Below are 18919 nucleotides of genomic sequence, written 5' to 3' on the forward strand. Positions count from 1 at the left end.
TTGCTTTGAAATAATCAGTAAAGTTTCCAGGTCCTATATACCCCAAATGCAAACCACAGTAGGACTGGACTAGCCTAAGCCAGGAGCTGGGAACTGGATCCAGGTCTCCCACACAGGCGTCAGGAACCCACTTAGCACTGTTTCCCAGGGTCTGCACTGGCAAAAGCTGGAATCAGGAGATGGAATCAGAATCAGGAATCAAACCCAGGCATTCGGTTGTGGGACGCAGGCATCTGATTTGTTAAAGTAACACCCACTGACAGAAAGTTATGGTTTTGAACAGAATGAATTTTCTCCATGTTCTTGGGACAGTCAGGGGATGGAGTAATAGAGAGAAATTTATCAAATAAACCAAATATGGGATGAATTGAGAATTTAAAAGTTCATTGATTTGGTTTAAAAAGATGCAGAAAATGACGCTCTCAATTGCATTAAAAGGAGACTCACAAATCCTCAATATGTCCTCTTTCTGATGCTTCTGCAAGCTTTTCTTTGGAATTCCTAACACTGCTGTCAGACACACATTTTAACACATTTTATAAACTTTTCCATTAATGTACAAATGTTTTTTTAATGGCACTGCTTTAGTATGTATTTTTTTAAAAAAAACTACTTTGCTATAGTAATGATAGAAATCCATAATATCCTGTTTATCTTTCTTCCAGACGAGGTTTGAATATCAAATGAGCCTGGAACCTATTAAGCAGACTTGCTGCTCATCTCTGAAGCACAATTCATGCACAAAAGAAAACAAAAATGAGCCTTGTGGGGCTCGCTTTGGAACTGCTATTGCTGCTGTAAAAGACCTCAATCTTGATGGATTTAATGATGTCGTGATAGGAGCTCCACTGGAAGATGATCACGGGGGAGCTGTGTACATTTATCATGGAAGTGGGCAGACTATCAGGAAAGAGTACGCACAAGTAAGACTGTACACTATGGGTCCTTGCCCTTCAGTGATAGAGGGTTCAGTACCAGGCATTTCCTGACTGACTGTATGAATTCTTTACTTTCTTTCTTTCTGACTCTACTGAATAACTAGGTTTAATTCTCCTGTAAGTGTTCTCTATGAGAAATTACCTTATTTTTTATACTTTTATCTAGTTTCTTTTCTGTTGTTCTTTGGTATGGCTCTAGAATCTAAACTTTTGATGTGGTAAAAAAAAAAAAGCAAATATAATGAGACTATTCAACTTCTGCTATCTAAACAGGGAGGTACTATTTTCTGAATGGGAGAACAGTAATTATATGATTTAGCCAACAAAGGAGATGAGATTATTGTTTTTATATTCAGTGTATGTGTTGTTACAATAAAATTGCATTGAATTTATATTTATGAATTAAATTTGTATATTTTCATCAAATGAATTTGTTTCTGAAGTTTTATAATTTGCTCACTAGTAATTCATCTTGGAAAAAAATTTGAATGATTAAGTTTAACCTGCAGGGGACTTCTGTTGTTCTTGTTTTATATTTTATTGTCAGCTAACAGCTCTAATCCACAACTAACTTTTTCCTAAACCAGAAAAACATCAATTTCCAGAAGTGCTTAATCCACCATAAAAGCAGAAGAGTTTCAATATGTAATTCTCTATTTTTAAGTAGTCATACTTGGCTAGGCATTAACTTATAATAGAATTCGCTATTTTCTAGTTTATATAATATGAAAGAAAAAACATTAATTATTACTTTTTTACATTTATATGTTCTCCTTGATTCTGGTCAACAAAGTTCTCAAAAGCTATTCATGTTTTGCAAAGTTGTGCTTAATTTTTCATAAAGTCATTATGACATTAATAGGAAGCAAAATAAAGGGGTTTATTTCAGTAACACCACATCTATCCACTTGATAAATGATTTGTTTCTTTTAAAAATCTTCATGCTATTATTTACTTAACTAGAAACAGTCAGTACTAACCAGTGGGGCATGATGGAATCAGGAAATGCAGAAAGAATTTCTTTCTTGTGTTCTACCACTTTATTCCTTTAGTATTAATCCTGCAAGTTCAATGGAATGGCATTTTAAGTTAAAAAAGAAAGATATTTAGTCATTTATACATGGAATACTGGATAGTTACAAGCATTTTTTCTTTTTTGCAAAGTGGTGCTAAATCAAGACACAGCTTTAGACAACAATAACAAAAGAGAATGTTAGAGTTAAATTTGTTTAATTATGGGCAATATGCTTTCCCAAGGATTGGTGAGGGTGTGCTGACTTGTTTCCATGGGTACATAGGTACTCCATATGTATGGGATGATCCAAAATCAAACTGAATCATCAGAACCAGTGAGGCAAATATCTCCTGATGTGGTTGCTGAAAAAATACATGGAAATATTTCCCAATGAGACATGTACATTTAAACATGAAAAAATGTTTTGCTTTGATATGTCTTATTTAGCGCCTTATTTTGTTCTTCAAGTTAAAAAAGGGAAAGATCTCAAGTTTAGAGAGGATCTGTCAGTTTTGCCTCCTTATCACTGGGTTCCATTAAAACAGTTTCAGCTTGAACCAGTGCTAAGTCGAGAAGTGCACTGTCAAATATATTACGGGTAGTGACATGTGCAGATCAGACTTCCAGAACTCCACATTCACTTATGTCTTTTTAACATTGTACACACCTGTGAGTGGAGTTAAGTCTATTGGAATGTTGACTTGTGGAACAATTTTTGACAGATAATTAAAGAAGATTACAAGTTGAAAAAAAAATGTATGTGATGGAATGTGTTCCTTATACTCAGCTACAAAGCTTAGTGATCTCCAAACTGACAATCTTCCACTCCCCAACTTACTTAATATGTTTTCAAGATTTCCTCTACCTTTAAATATCTCTGTGTGGTAGGATTCAACAGGAAGTAGAAAACAGAGCCAATTCTCATGTTTCTATTAAGGATTAGATGAGATGACGTTATATAATTTCCCTCCTTCTCTGGTGTCAGTAACCCTGAAATCATTTTGTCTGTAGTATAAAAAGAACAATATCCATCGGGAATATCTTAAGTATTTCCTCTGACTCCATATGAGGAGTGTCTTGGGCAGGTTCCCAAAAGATCTTTTTTTGTTAAATAATCTAAATTCTCAGATTTATTTCAAACTGTTTTGAACAATCCCTTCTTACGTCCAACCCTTGATTGGGGTTTTCACAGCGTATTCCATCAGGTGGAGATGGCGAGACACTGAAGTTTTTTGGCCAGTCTATCCATGGGGAAATGGATTTGAATGGGGACGGTCTGACTGATGTGACCATCGGGGGCCTTGGTGGTGCTGCCCTCTTCTGGTATGTATTTTAAAAACATTCGGGTAATCAGATAACCGGAGTTATTTCTCACCAGAGCTTGGACTATGATTGGCGCTCTTGTCATACCACATATCTACTTCCTCATTCTGCTTCACTATGCAGACAAAAGTTATTCATTTGAGTAAACTAAGAAAGCCAATACATCTTAAGAAAAAGGAAGCCACATTTAAGGAACAAGTAGAATAAACTCTTAATTGAGTGTTATTATGTGCTTGACACTAAAATAAGAACTATGTGTTAAGGAAGGTGTAGAGGAGAAGGTATTGTAAGTGATGTGTATAAACAAGGAGATATCTCTAACTCTGAGTCACAAGTGCCTCTTCATTCATATCCCTAATGCTTACAGAGACACTTGTGCAGCATTGTCTGACTGCTGGTCAGGAAGAAACATCTTCAGGAGTATCTGCTCAGCCTTTAAAATGCCTTCACCCCCAAATTGCCTGAAATCTCACAGTTAATTTGAAAAATCAAGCCAATGGCCAAATATATACATTGATAATATTTTATTTGTTCAATAATTTATTAATAAAATATCTTATTAATCAATAACATTAATGACAATAGCTTTAACCAATTAAAATCTAATTTGAAAAAATGATTCTATTTAAAAAATACTTAAAATGCAAGAATCAACTTAATTTGCAGGATAATTTAAAAAATGTTACAAAAGTCAATAAGAAATATATAAAAAGAGGGGTCAGCAATGTGACATACTGGGTAAAGCACCACCTGCAGGGCTGGCATCCCATGTCAGCACCAGTTCAAGTCCTGGCTGTTCCACTTCTGATGCAGCTCCCTACTAATGCACCTAGAAAAGCAATGGAAGATGGCCCAAGTGCTTGTGCCCTTGCACCCACATGGGAGACCTGGAAGAAGCTCCTGGCTTCTTGCTTCCATTCAGCCCAGCTCCCACTGTTGCAGCCATTTGGGGAGTAAATCAGCAGATGGGAGATCTCTCTCTCTCGCTCTCTCTCTCTCTCTGTCTCTCTATCACTCTACCTTTCTCCCTCTTTGTCTGTGTCTCTGCCAGTCGAATAAAAAAAAGAAACATGTAAAAAAGATTTGAGAACTAAAGTGTATAAATTATGTGCCTTGATGGGAAATACACATTTTGATTCTTTCAAGAATTACATTCTTTGGTTTCATGTAATTCAAATATATTTTAAAAGCCTCAATGGTCCCCCCCCCTTTTTTTTTCAAAAATTTATCCAGAAGGGTTAAAAAGTGCAAGATAGAGAAGTAAAAATAGATGACTTTGTTATCATTTAAGGTAATGCTCAAGAACTAGTGGTCACATAAAAATAATCACTAAATCACTAAATTTTACACACTTAACAGCCAGGTATTAAAAACTATTTTCAGCTGTACAGTAGAGGGGAAAGAAAGCTGAAATGTAACTCCTAAGAATTGGAGTACAGTAGGCAGCAGAGTGGCTTTGACTTTGAAGAGGGCTCACCCGAAACCCAGGCTCAAAACCAGAAGTCACCAGTGTCAGGAACAAAGTACATTTCATTATTGTTTGAGCTGTTAAACTTGAATCTGTTTATTATGCTACCTATGGCTCACAAATATTTATTGTGGTCACCTCCTTACTTAAAGTCTTCTTACTTTTATTTTGTTTCAAGGGCTTCTTATAAAACTTTGAAAACATATTCATGGCCTCTCCAGTCCCCTAAGCAAGGCTTTATGGGTCAAAAGATGACAGTCAGATCCCTGTCACAGCCCAAGCTCTGTTGTTAGGATACTGTAATGTGAAGGCCAGGATTTACAGTGCTACAGCAATGATCAAGAGTGGTCACAAGGAGCAGAGGCAGTCAAAGATGCCCAGTGGCAGATAGCAAGAACCCTGTCTCTTGGACTAGACTGAGCCATCACCCCTAACCAGCAGCAGAGAGGATGTCTGGGGGCAAGGGGAGGACTCGCCAAAGCTGCCCCATGCCTGGAGAATCCATTTTACTGAACAGGAAACGAGACATGATCCTTCGTTGCTGAAGACAGGGTAAACCTTAAAACTCATTAGAAGATATTTGCCTTCCTATCTGTTTGTTCACAACCCCAAGTGGCTCTCATGGCTAGCTGGGACACAGCCAGACTGAAACCAGGAGCTTGGAACTTCATCCAGGTCTCCCCTGTGGGTGGCAGAGGATCCAGGCACTTGGGTCACCTTCTGCTGCCTCCCCAGGCACATTAGCAAGGAGCTGGATCAGAAGTGGAGCAGCCAGGATTAGAATCGGCTCAGTGATATGCAATGCCAGTGTGATAGGTGGCAGCTTAACTTGTTGCACCATAAAGCCAGCCCCTAACTTAAGATTTAAATGAAATAATACTGATGCCTAGAATAGTGCTTCAAATAGTACTCTGCATCTCCATCCCAGAAACAAAGGCAAAACAAGACTTGCAAGAGCAGATGAATGCTCACAGTGCAGGCAAAAGCCCACAGTACCCTGCAGTTTGTCAGGGGCCTCTGGGCCGTTTCCAGATTGGGAGCAGACTCCGTGATCTCCAACAATAATTTTGGTTCTGAGCGTATGCCTGGGCCTTGATTCCATCTCTTCTCCATCACAAGCAAAACTAAATCTTTGACCTTGGTACCAGCAGTCCAAGATGGTTTCCACACCTCCTGGGCATCCTCAGAACATCAGCTGCAGTCTCTTCTTACCAGAGATTGATGAAAGAAGTAGAGTCCCAGGAGGCCTTGCAATGCGGGAAGGAGAATCCCCTTTGATGTTTTCACCTTGTACACAATGCTGATGACATAAAGCTGTGTGAGAAACCCCCACGGTTTGTTTGTTTGTAGGTCCCGAGATGTGGCTGTTGTTAAAGTGACCATGAATTTTGAACCCAATAAAGTGAATATTCAAAAGAAAAACTGCCGTGTGGAAGGAAAGGACACTGTATGCATAAATGCTACAGTGTGTTTTGATGTGAAATTGAAGTCTAAAGAAGACATGATTTATGAAGCTGGTAAGTGTAATGATGATAGAAAATGCAGCTGGTCAGAGGACAATATTTTGCTCCAACACGATGAAATCCAGTAGGATGTTTAGGAAGTTGCTTTTTCCTTAATCATAGGAAGCAACATCACTTCTGCCGTGGGAGCATGTTGAATCTTGAAAAAAATTCTGCTACAGAAAGAATAGGTTATGGAACCCAATAAATTCTAGAGCAGGAATTATGAGTTTGTCTGCAACGGCCTCAACACTTCTTAGTTCCACACTGACTCTCCTGTGTGCTACAAACCTTCATGTGCAATACATGTACCAATTTAGAGGTAGAGTTTGCAAATTGGGCTCCAGATGAGCCCAGCTTTGCTTCCGGTGGGTTTTCAGAGAAATCTCCCTCCCTTCTCCTGTCCCGTGCTGGGGAAGACTGGTATTGCAGAGGACCTAAATATTTTGCTGCCCTTACATTCCCCAGATGCTCATTTTTTTAAAGTTAGACTTGTCCTGTATGCATTCTTAGGTGTGTCACAGCAGCATGAACATCCCCTTCCTCTCTACACTCTCCAGTTTCTAAGGCAATTGTTAGTGATATTAAAATATATTGGAGTGGAAGCTATGAATGCCATTGGCTGCAGAAAAGTAATTTATTCTGTAAACCAATTGTAAACTCTTTGACAAAAACCAATGATCTTTAAAATAGATGTTTCTTAATGAGCTCTAAATAGGCAGATATTTGCTCTGAAATTGACCCCTGAGTAGAAGATAAAGGAAGTATAGGGATATAAAATAACAATTTTAGTTTTCATGTGCAGCATTATTTCAGTGTTACTTAATTTTTTATGGTAACTAAGCAATCAGATAAAGAGGATTGTAGTCTTCACTGCCTTATTAGAAGGCATAGGTGTCATTTTTTTTCCTTTTTTGTGGTGTGCTTATCTGATTAGATGTAATAGTGCTTTGAACATAATCTAAGATAATGTTTTTTGTAAAATAGATAAAAATGTCATTAATGTATTTTTTGTCTATTGAAATATGTCAAATAGGATTGCAATATTTCTAAACTGAAAACATTTTAGAAGTAGAAATCCAGTAAACACTGACATAGTTGGCAAATTTGATGATATGTGGAGCGTGAGTATACATTTTAAATAAGTATAATCAATCATTAAAATTAGAGTGATGGCCGGCACCTCGGCTCACTAGGCTAATCCTCCACCTGCGGTGCCAGCACACCAGGTGCTAGTCCCGGTCAGGGCGCTGGATTCTGTCTCGGTAGCACCTCTTCCTGTCCAGCTCTCTACTGTGGCCCGGGAGTGCAGTGAAGGATGGCCCAAGTGCTTGGGCCCTGCACCTGCATGGGAGACCAGGAAAAGCACCTGGCTCCTGGCTTTGGATCAGTGCTGAGCGCCGGCCGCAGCAGCCATTGGGGGGTGAACCAACGGCAAAGGAAGACCTTTCTCTCTGTCTCTCTCTCTCACTGTCCACTCTGCCTGTCAAAAAAAAAAAAAAAAAATAGAGTGAACTTCAAGCACTCTATAGAGCTTGACAAATTTATCTTCATGACCACTGATGTCATTGTACTACAGAATTGTGGATGTGCTGAATAATAGAAACTTTTTGTTGATTGACTGCTAGGTAGCTTTTTCTATATTGCTAATTTGCTGAGTTGTTCTTTATGAAGCAATCAGCCCACATAAGCATTTATGTCAATTATTTTTAAATGTGTTTACAGATATGCAGTACCGTGTCACACTAGACTCATTAAGACAGATATCACGAAGTTTTTTCTCTGGAACTCAAGAGAGAAAGATTCAAAGAAACATAACAGTTCGAGAATCAGAATGCACAAAGCACTCCTTCTACATGTTGGCAAGTAAATCATATATAAGAGTCCCTTGTTCCAGACCAAGAGTATAGGATAGATGCCTTATTTCAAGTCAAGCAAATTCGTACTGTTTTACTTCAAAGTGCACATTGTAAACTTTGTTTATTTGCTCTTATCAGAAATAACAGGTCTCATTTTCTAATTTTCAAATACATTTCCTAAAACTATCTTGTCTCCCCTTGTGTGTTATCAGATATCCATACATTAAGGAATAGAAAAGTACACAGCATTCTACTTTACAAGAGATTGTGTTTAGTTATTCATTTCTTTTTAGTTATTCATTGATTTATTATTTCAACTCGAATACATCATTTAACTTCTGTGGGTCTCATTGGTCAAATGTAGAGGGTAGGTGATTAACTCTCCCAAGGGCAGAATGTTGGGCCAGGTGGCTTCTGGGATCCACTGAACTGCATCTCTTGCTCCTTGACATTAGACTGAAGAATGAAAAATGGTATTTTCTATCATCTGTAGGCTTTGTGCTACTTCGGTTTCTATTTCAGTGGATGAGGGAGGCTTGGAAAGCAAGGTTTTAACCTCAAGAATGACTGGTAAGCCAGTCTGAACCATTCTAAATGTATTTTATTGGAGCACTGTGTATGTGGGGAGTATTCTCAACTGAGAGCATGAAATTCCCAAATACTTTCTTAAAATATACATGATATTGATTTTAAAAACATCCATAATGAAGGTAATGAGGAAACACTGATGTTAGTAACTGAGATGAAGACTTAGAGATTTGAACATGACCTTGAAGCTTTAAAGGAGACAGTGGTTTTCGCCTGACTTATTTCCATATTGTTGATGCACTCATATTCTATATTTTGAAAATTGTGATTAGGGGAAGGCAGTGATTTTCATATCTACATTCCTGATTATATATTTTATATATGTATATATACATATAAATCGGCTTATTCTGTCAACACTAAGGTCAATCTATGATCTGAAAAAGTCAAACTGGTGTTTTCTATAATTTAGCTCACTGGGACTGACCATTTATTTAGGAGCTAGACTGCAGATAAAAACTTGAGTGGGCTTAAAACCAGACATGGTACTTCCTCCAACCTGCTAAAAAATCATTGCAGTCTGTTTGTCCACGAATGCAGTGTCTAAGCTATGTCTAGGGACTGGTGTTGACAGGGATGAACTCGTTTCAGTTTCCAAAAAGTCCTTTTGGATCTGAAGAGGCATTTTAACATTTGTTCTAGAGTTAGCCAGAGTAAAATTGTATCAGAACTTCCCCACGTGCTGAGTGACATGGGTGAAGTTAGTCCCTTAAAGACTTAGTTTTTCATCTGTAAAACGAGGATCATAGCAGCTGTTCCCCTAAGGGTTCTGTTGAAATAATTCACAATAATGTGTGAGAAGCTCCTCACCTTGGATACTATGAAGGATTATTGTCATTGGTGATGATATTAATAATAGTGGACATATACACATCATTCCCGTATCATTTTACATTATAAAATTCTTACAGCTCTAGGTAGATATTGTATCTATGAAATGCAATCCCATTTAAAGAAATTTCACCCCTCTGAAATCGGGAGACTTTCCTAGCAGTAAAACATGCTGATTCTTACCCTGAAGTCTGAGGAGCAATAGTACTGATAAACAAGTAGGTCTGGGCATATACCCTACCATGGCGAGCTACTATGAAGCCCATGCCCTGGCAGGCTCCTCTGGAGCTGTAGGTGAGTCCACTGGCCATGCTCGGAAGCTCGTTCCAGCTGGGTCCCTCATCGAGACAGAATGGCAGTCCCCTCCAGCAAAGCAGAAGCCAGATGAAGTCACAGGACGGGTGGGTTAGGTGCTCAAGGATGCAGCACAAGCCTGACCCACAGGGCAGAAGAAGGAAGCTCCAACAAGATCAGAACGTCAGCGAATATGCTACCAATGACATATTTCATGTTCCAACTTCCAGGACAAGCATGACTTCCAGGACTCAGTGAGAATAACCTTGGATTTTAATCTTACTGATCCAGAAAATGGGCCTGTTCTTGATGATTCTCTACCTAATTCAGTGCATGAACACGTAAGTCAGATTATTGTTTACTCAAAATGCCTACTTGTATGTTAAGAAAATATTAAAATGCATAAATATAGAACCCTAAATCCATTCTATTTACTTAAAGAGAACAGATTCTCCTAGACTTCTCCCACCCCTTCTAACTTACTATTGTTGGAGTTCAAGAGAACTAAAAAATGATGCTCATTTTTACCTCACCTAAATTCAGGAAGAATAGTAAGTAATGTCCCCCTTTATTCTAGTAAACATGGTGCTTTGAAGTGTGGTTTAGGGCTAATGAGTGTCCTCACGCTGAACCTGGGACTTCCACCACAGATAAACAGCTAGCCTGGCGGCTTTGCTGACCCATCTCTGGCCTCCTTTGTGGAGGCCTCCTCATAAAAACTCTCAAAGTAAAGGAAGTGCGTATCATGGACACACTACAACCATAGAACAGAAGAGACAGGAAGGCACAGAGCTGTGTTTACCCATGTCCTGTTTCCAAATTTAGACTCCACTGTCCCACTCCTAAGAGTGAATGAGGGGACAGGGAGGTGGGTGTCCTGGGTGTGACACCAGTGGAGGAAGCATTAGGGATAAAGAACACATTTTCCCAGTGTGCCTATTTTGCATGCTCCCTTTCTCCTTACCAAGTATATTCATTGCCTTCCATGTACCAGACATTGGAGCTTCCATCTAAATTAGGAAACAGGTATTAAGTGTTAATAAAAGCTTATGCCATGCAGGAGAATTTCAGAATGCTCCTGCCTAGGCTGGGGAGTCAGGGGGCTCCCCCTGGAGCCATGACATTTATGTTGAGACCTGAAGGATGGATTAATTTTTCTATTCTATTTAGAGGAATAGTGGAGAGCAAAGGGGATAGTGTGTGTCAGGGTCCTGAGTCATTAAGGAGACTCAACTATACTCACGAGCATGGCTTAAACTAAAAAGCAAGGGAGAAGATGATGTTAAATGAGGCTCAATGTGAAGGCAGTGGCCAGATCTATCAGGAATTGTTGCCACTGCACATATTTTAAACTTTTTAAAAAGCAGTGCTGTTAAAGGTTTTAACTTGGGTCGGTGGTAGGATTTCAGCAGCAACATGGAAAATGATTGGAGGGAAATAGGATTGGGTGTGGGAGACCAGTCGGGAGACCAAAGTTGCTTTAGTTCAGGGGGGAAATGAGGATGCCTGGACTAGAGGTGGTGATAGTAGTGGTGGTGGTAGTAGTGGTGGAAACAGAGTTTGAAAAGGATTTGGGAGTTGTTTAGAGGAGGGCGGGGTGGTAGAACAGTGTTTGGTAATAGTTTGGACAATGGAGAGGGGGTGTATGAAGAAGAGGAATCATGGAATGTGTGCCTTGCCATTTTCCACCCTTTTGGCTGAGATGGTGTACATTTCTACACATTTGATTGTTTTTCACAGAAAACTCTCACACCTGGAGTTGAGTAGATCTAGATTGGTCTTCTCTGGCAGACCAAAATCAGTGAAAAACATTCATGGAAATGGTGCATCCTTAAAATAACTAGAAAAAAATATATCCACAAGTAAAAGTTTGCTGTTTTCCGCTATCACTTACAGGAAAAAGTATAAAATTCCGTAAGATTTTTGCATGCAATTGATTCTGTGTAAAATTGCTGGACTTATTTGGGCACTGTGTTATGGAAATTGATAGGTAATTTTCAATAACCTTAAGTAAATTTTGAAAAAGACCTTGTTGGGGCCAACACCGTGGCTCACTTGGTTAATCCTCCACCTGCAGCGCCAGCATCCCATATGGGCGCCAGATTCTAGTCCCGGTTGCTCCTCTTCCAGTCTAGCTCTCTGCTGTGGCCCGGGAGGGCAGTGGAGGATGGCCCAAGTGCTTGGGCCCTGCACCTGCATGGGAGATCAGGAAGAAGCACCTGGCTCCTGGCTTCGGAACGGCACTGCACTGGCCATAGCAGCCATCTGGGGGAGTGAACCAACGGAAGGAAGACCTTTCTCTCTGTCTCTCTCTCTCTCTCTCACTGTCTATAACTCTACCTGTTGAATAAATTTTAAAAAATTACAAAAAGACCTTGCTGTGACTGTTTCAGATTCCCTTTGCCAAAGACTGTGGAAACAAGGAAAGATGCATTTCGGACCTCACCCTGGACGTATCCACCACAGAAAAGAGCCTGCTCATTGTCAAATCTCAGAATGACAAGCTCAATGTCAGCCTCACAGTCAAAAACAAAAAGGACAGTGCGTATAACACCAGAACGATAGTGAATTATTCTCCAAACCTAATTTTTTCGGGAATTGAGGTAAACTTAAGAGCATTTCTCTTATTGACTCTCGTAACAGTCATTTATTGAACTCATTTTTCATGACTGAGATAATTGCCTTTATGAAATTGATTTTAGACATGTAGAAAGCACTGTGTTCAGAATTAGTACTCACTAATGATGAAAGCACCAATCTTTTTTACAAGACCTTTTGTTTTCTTTCTTTGGAGACATGTGTCTCTTCTTAGACTCAGTTTGGGGAAAAGATTGCTGATGTATCAAAAGTATTTGTTTCACAAAGTCCTTAGCCCACTGAAACTGCCACTGAATCAAAGGGGAAAATGGAACAGTGAAAGCCAAGACAGTTTATCAGAGATGCAGAGAGAGACTTCTACACTTAACAAAGAAAAATTCACATGCAGAAAATGCCAGATGCCACTTCCCCCCTTCTACAGAAAATCTCAACTTTGGCAAGAGATGTGTATCAAGCTACTGTGTTTTATTAACTCATAATGGAAGTGTTTTCTGTTCCTTTGTCAATGACATGTAGCTGTATAAAATGCTATATCTGGGGTAATTAGTGTTTCCAAATTTGATTCTTGGTTTTAATTCTGATTTCCAAATGAGTCTTCTAGACTTTAAATTCTGTATGTATTTATATCTGATTAATAATGTCTAAAATTCATGTTAGAAAGCCAGACACTTAGAGCAGGCATTTGGCCTAGCAGTTAAGATGTCTGTATCATATATCAGAGAGTCTGGGTTCAATACCAACCTCTGACTCTGGACTCCAGCTTTCTGCTAATGCAGACCATGGGAGGAAGTAGTAATAGCTCAAATGATTGGGTCTGTGCCATTCACATGGAAGACATGGACTGAATTCTCGGCTTCTGAGTCACTAAGGAAATTGTGGAATAAAGCAGCAGATGGGAGCTCTCTTTCTGTCTGTTTCTCCTTCTTTCTCTCTCTCAAATGATTTTCTTAAAAAATGAAAAAGAGGCAATACATTTATTATTTATTATAGCATTAAAACTCTATTTCTAGTTTCCATTAATTCAGATTTTCACTGATATTTTTGTCCAGTTGTTAGGATCACTTAGAGATGTGATGACTAAGATAAGCTTAAAGATACATCATGTATTACTATAACATATTTTGTATTTGGTTATGAATATTAATCATGAATATAAATGAGCAAGTTAATGTTGAAATATATAACCACTGAAGCTATCTCTGTAAATGAAAATACATTATGAATCCTTGCCTGTATCCTCTTGAGCTGACTTACTAACTGGGGCAGAGGCAGAGCTATAAAACCAACAGGGTCTTGTATTAACAATAGCAACAGTAATAACGACAGGAACCCCTTTGTGAATCATATCAGGTGCTAGCCACTGTTCTCAGGATTTCACTTATTTAATTCTCATGAGTTCTTTTGTCAGAAGGCATTACTGTACTGCAGAGATTAAAAAACTAAACTCTTTTCCACATTTTAGCAATCCTATAATTGCATTTTGCAAGTGATAGCTTGTTTAACTGGCAGCATGGTTTTTCCTTCTTACTGGTAGGTAAAATACTGGTAGGTCTCATATTCAGTGCCTTTTCAAGTGTAATGAAATTGGAGTAGGACTAACTCGGACTGACTCCACTTGAGAGAAAATCAGGCCCAGAGAGGTGAGAAGTCTTGACAAGGATAAGCCACCAATGACAGAGTCTGGATAAATCCTAGTGGACATGGGCTGGAGCCCATGCTGTTAGCCATGCTGCTAAAATCCACTAAGGAGTGTTATGCACTGTGGGCTTCTCTGTGCCAGTCCACTATGTGTGGCTTACTTTGTTCAGCCACTGCATTCAGCTGTGAGGTAGGTGCTATTAGCACTTCGATGTTACTCAGGATTTAGCCAGGAGAGTGCACTGTGCTTTGTCTTCCAGACTCCCACAAGTGATGTTTTCAGATTTCCACTGGCTCTGGAATAGGTGATGCAAGAATACTGTGACTTTTGCAGCTAAACAGAGACACAAACATTGGCAAGGCAACCACCAAGGCACAGCTAGGAAAATTCTAAAAGGAACACATTCAAGTATTTCACCTGCTTGTCTGCTATAATTCTGTTTACTTTTGTTTCCCAGGGGGTCCAAAAAGACAGTTGTGAATCCAATCGTAATGTCACATGTAAAGTCGGATATCCTTTCCTGAGAAGAGGAGAAATGGTAAGCAGTTTACATAAGATGTAACATGAAGAATAGTATGTGCAAAGCCACATATTTAAATCCTTCTGATGGTAACTTAGGATGATGTAGATGAAGATGGTTTAGTTCACAATTTTTATAGCTTAGAATTGCTATGGTCTGAATATCTGTGTCCCCCAAAACTCATATGCTGGAATTTAATCCTCAATCTGATAATATTAAGAGGCCAGGCACTTAGGAAGACTAATATTAAGAGACAGGGCATTTGGAAGTGGTGACTTTATAAAAAGAGGCCAAAGAGAGCTTGTTTACCATTTTTGCCATTTGAGGACATGGAGCAGGCATATGGTATCAGCAACAGACCCTCCCTAGGCTCTGCATCTGCTGGTGTATTGATCTTGGAATTCCCAATCTCCAGAACTGTGAGCAGTAAATTCTCATTGTTTATAAATTACCCACTGTAAGGTATTTTTTTAATAGCACCCAGAACAAACTGAGAAGAAATCAATAACAAATTACTGCATAAATCAAAATCAAGGCACAAGACAAAATTTCTACTAGATAAATGGCTGCACCATTTGACATTCCCTCCAGCCATGGATGAGGCTCCCACTTCTCTACATTTTTGTCTGTCTCCTGTTTGTTAGCTTAATGTTTTATTTATGACTTTTGAGATAACTTTTTTAAGATTTTTTTAAAAATTTATTTATTTATTTATTTATTTGAAAGTCAGAGTTACACAGAGAGAGAAGGAAAGGCAGAGAGAGAGGTCTTTCACCTGATGGTTCACTCCCCAATTGGCTGCAATGGCCAATGCTGTGCCAATCTGAAGCCAGGATCCAGGAGCTTCTTCAGGGTCTCCCACGCGGGTGCAGAGGCCCAAGGACTTGGGCCATCCTCCTCTACTTTCCCACCCCATAGCAGAGAGCTGGATTGGAGGTAGGGCAGCTGGGACACAAACCAGTACCCATATGGCATGCCAGCACTGCAGGCGGCAGCTTTACTAACCACCATGCCACAGCACTGGCCCCAGTAACTTGTTTTAATTTACACTCTAGCCGAAGATTTATTGCTCCACTAAATAAAGAATTCAATAAATAAAAAACTAAACAGACCATAGTTGAGCAGGAAAATAGTCAAGGGCTATAAGCAATAATCAAATGAAAAGATGTGCAACTTCATTTATATAAATTTTAAAATAGTTACAAAATCATTAAAACTATAGTAGTATGTAATTCTTAACAGTTTGTTTGTGTCTGTCTCTTTTATTATGGCCATCCTAGTGTGTGTGGAGGAGGATCTCATTATGGTTTTCATTTGCATTCCCCTGATGGTTATTGCTGATGGAGGCATCTTTCCATGTGCTTATTGGCCAGATGGAGGAATGTCTATTAAAATCCCTTTAGGATTTTAACTGCCTTATAGCCTTATTATTGAGAAATAAGAGTTCATATAGTTTACATTTAAGTCTCTTAGAATATATATGATTTTCAAATATTTCCTCCTGTTATGTAGGTTATCTTTTCACTTTGTTGGTGGTGCCTTTTGAAGGACAAAATTTTTAATTTTGATTCAGTCCAATTTATCAGGATGCTCAGAAATGCCATGGTAACATGCATTGTGAAGACACTTCATGTATTTCAAAACACTTTTGCATAAAAATAAATTCTTTTTTAAAAAAGATGTTTTTTTATATTTTTTCATTTATTTATATTACTTGTTTATAAGAGACAGGGACAGACAGAGATTGCCAATCCATTGATTCACCCCTTAAATGTCCACAGCAACCCAGACTGAACTAGAAAGACAGAAAAAAAGAAAGAAAATTATTTGATCATAAACATGTGGGTCTAATTCTGTACTTTCAACTTATGTCATAAAACTATAAGTCTATCGTTATACCAGTACTATCTGTTTTGATTACTATAGTAAGTCTAGAAATCAAGAAATATCTATCCTCCAAATATGTTTTCGTTTTTTTTTTCAAAATTGTAGGTCCCTTGCATTTCCAATATATGTTATGGTCAACTTGTCGTTTTCTATATGAAATCAGCTGGGAGTTTGATAGGCATTCTAGTGAACATGTAGATCAATTTGGGGAATATTATCAGCTTAAAAATATAAAGTTTTCTGATCCATGATCATGGAATGCCTTTGTGTTTATTTAGATCTTCTTCAGTTACTTTCAACAATTTTTGAAAGTGTAACTTTTGCACTTCTTTTGTTGGATTTATCTAAGTATCCCTTTTGGTACTATTTTAAATGGAATTATTTTTTTAAATTGATTTTCAGATTGTTTAATGCTCATGTGTAGAAATACACTTGCTGTTTTAATATTCATCTTTTCCCTTTAACCTTGCTATTTATATTTAACTTGCTATTTATATTTAACCTTGCTAAATATACTTATTAGTAAAAGGGCTTTCTCCCTATTACATGGAGCATGGTTACTAGTGACTCAAGAAACTATCTGCAGATCACTACATAGTAATTATTCTTTTTTTATATATTTTTTTATTTATTTATTTGACAGATAGTTACAGAAAATGAAAGGGAAGTAGAGAGAAAGGTCTTCCATTTGCTGTTCACTACACAAAGGGCTGTAATGGACAGAGCTGGGCCCATCTGAAGCCAGGAGCCAGGGGCTTCTTCCAGGTCTCCCACTCAGGTGCAGGGACCCAAGCACTTGGGCCATCCTCCACTGCTTTCTCAGGCCATAGCAGAAAGCTGGATCAGAAGAGGAGCAGCAGGGATTAGAATCGGTGCCAATATGGGATGCCAGTGCCACGGGCAGAGAATTAACCTACTGAGCCACAGTGCTGGCCCCAGTAATTACTTTTAAACTCAGTACCTTTCCCGTATATCTGTTATGGTTTTATTTCAAGATTTGTTTTATTTATTTGAAAGGCAGATTTAGAGAGAGGGAGAGATAGAATTTCCATCTGATGGTTTACTCCCCAAATGGCTGCAAAAACTGGAGCTGGGCCAGGTGTAAACCAGGAGCCTGGAATTCCACCCTGGTCTCCTGCACGGGTAGCAGGGGTCCAGCACTTGGGCCACCTTCTGCTGCTGTCCCTAGCACATCAGCAGGGAGTTGGATAGGAAGCAGAGCAGCTGGGATGCAAAACAGCCCTCCCATATGGGCTGCCTGTGTCACAGGCAGCAGTTTAACACCTGTACCCACAACACTAGCCCTCCTGTATGTCTGTTTTTACCCTATGAAAATAACTAGGGGCCAGTGCGGTGGTAAAGCCACTGGCTGCAGTGCCAGCATCCCATATGGGTGCTGGTTCAAGTCCTGGATGCTCCACTTCAGATCCAGCTCTCTGCTGTGGCCTGGGAAAGCAGTAGAAGATGGCCCAAACCCTTGGGCCCCTGCACCCACGTGGGAGACCTGGACGATGCTCTTGGCTCCTGGCTTAGAATCGGCGCACCTCTGGCCCTTGTGGCCAATTGGAGAGTGAACCAGTGGGTGGAAGACCTCTCTCTTTCTCTCTGCCTCTCCTTCTCTCTCTGTGTAACTCTGACTTTCAAATAAATAAATAAATCTTTAAAAAATAAAAAAATGAATATTGACATATTCAGTTCTTCTCAGTTCTACAGTACAATCATTGGAAACATTAATTGCAATCTTAATAATTTCTTAACCATTATTCTTCCCTTCAGCAATTCCTTGCTGCTTAGGGTAAAATCATACATCAAAGTTTCTCTTAGATTATCTGTAGGGAGATGGGAACCAAATTTGCAAGTAATTTTGACATGGGCTTTATGCCTGGAATATTCTTTGGTTTCAAGATCTAGATTTGTAGTTAAAGCATTTCAGGATAGCTTCTTCAGTCCCCCTTCTCTGCTCCTAATATCTCACCCTAGTGTAATCCATTAAATATGGAAATACCTGCAAGCCCCAGGGTAGCCTGGGAGGTTAAGAAAAGTCATAAAGGAAGAAGTCCACCAAGTGGCTCAGGCTGTTGACCCTTTGTCTGTTGTACTTCAAAGCCACCCTATAAAATTTCTCCTGGAACTGTGATTACTCTTTCAAAACAGGAAGAAAACTGCAGAAACTGTATATTCTTATAACTTTCTTTCTCTTTCATACTATCAATCAAAATATATGTGGAAAAATAAAATAGAAAACACACATAGGATATATGATACAACTATGGATATCAATGGCCCTTGAATTCTGGTCATCCCTTCTGTAAAAGTTACCTAAAATTAAAATTGATTTTAAAAAAAAGACTCTAAATATCCAGCATTCTCCTATTTAACACTTAATGACAAAGATTAAACTGTAGATAGTTTCTATTACTTGAGTATTTTGGATTATCTGTTTTACTTGCCCAAATT

At 38.9% G+C, this 18919-nt stretch overlaps 1 protein-coding gene across 1 annotated transcript in view; it reads left to right on the forward strand.

Moving 5' to 3' along the window:
• The window catches only part of ITGA1 (integrin subunit alpha 1), a 176202-nt gene that overhangs the window by 126067 nt on the left and 31216 nt on the right, over positions 1-18919 (forward strand). The window contains exons 14-20 of the mRNA XM_008262192.4: positions 666-923; positions 3146-3276; positions 6095-6261; positions 7972-8108; positions 10049-10159; positions 12212-12421; positions 14513-14593. Of these exons, the coding sequence (XP_008260414.2) occupies positions 666-923; positions 3146-3276; positions 6095-6261; positions 7972-8108; positions 10049-10159; positions 12212-12421; positions 14513-14593 (1095 nt within the window). The remainder of the gene's footprint in view (positions 1-665; positions 924-3145; positions 3277-6094; positions 6262-7971; positions 8109-10048; positions 10160-12211; positions 12422-14512; positions 14594-18919) is intronic.

This window comes from Oryctolagus cuniculus, chromosome 14 (assembly GCF_964237555.1).
Source record: "Oryctolagus cuniculus chromosome 14, mOryCun1.1, whole genome shotgun sequence".
NCBI lineage: Eukaryota > Metazoa > Chordata > Mammalia > Lagomorpha > Leporidae > Oryctolagus > Oryctolagus cuniculus.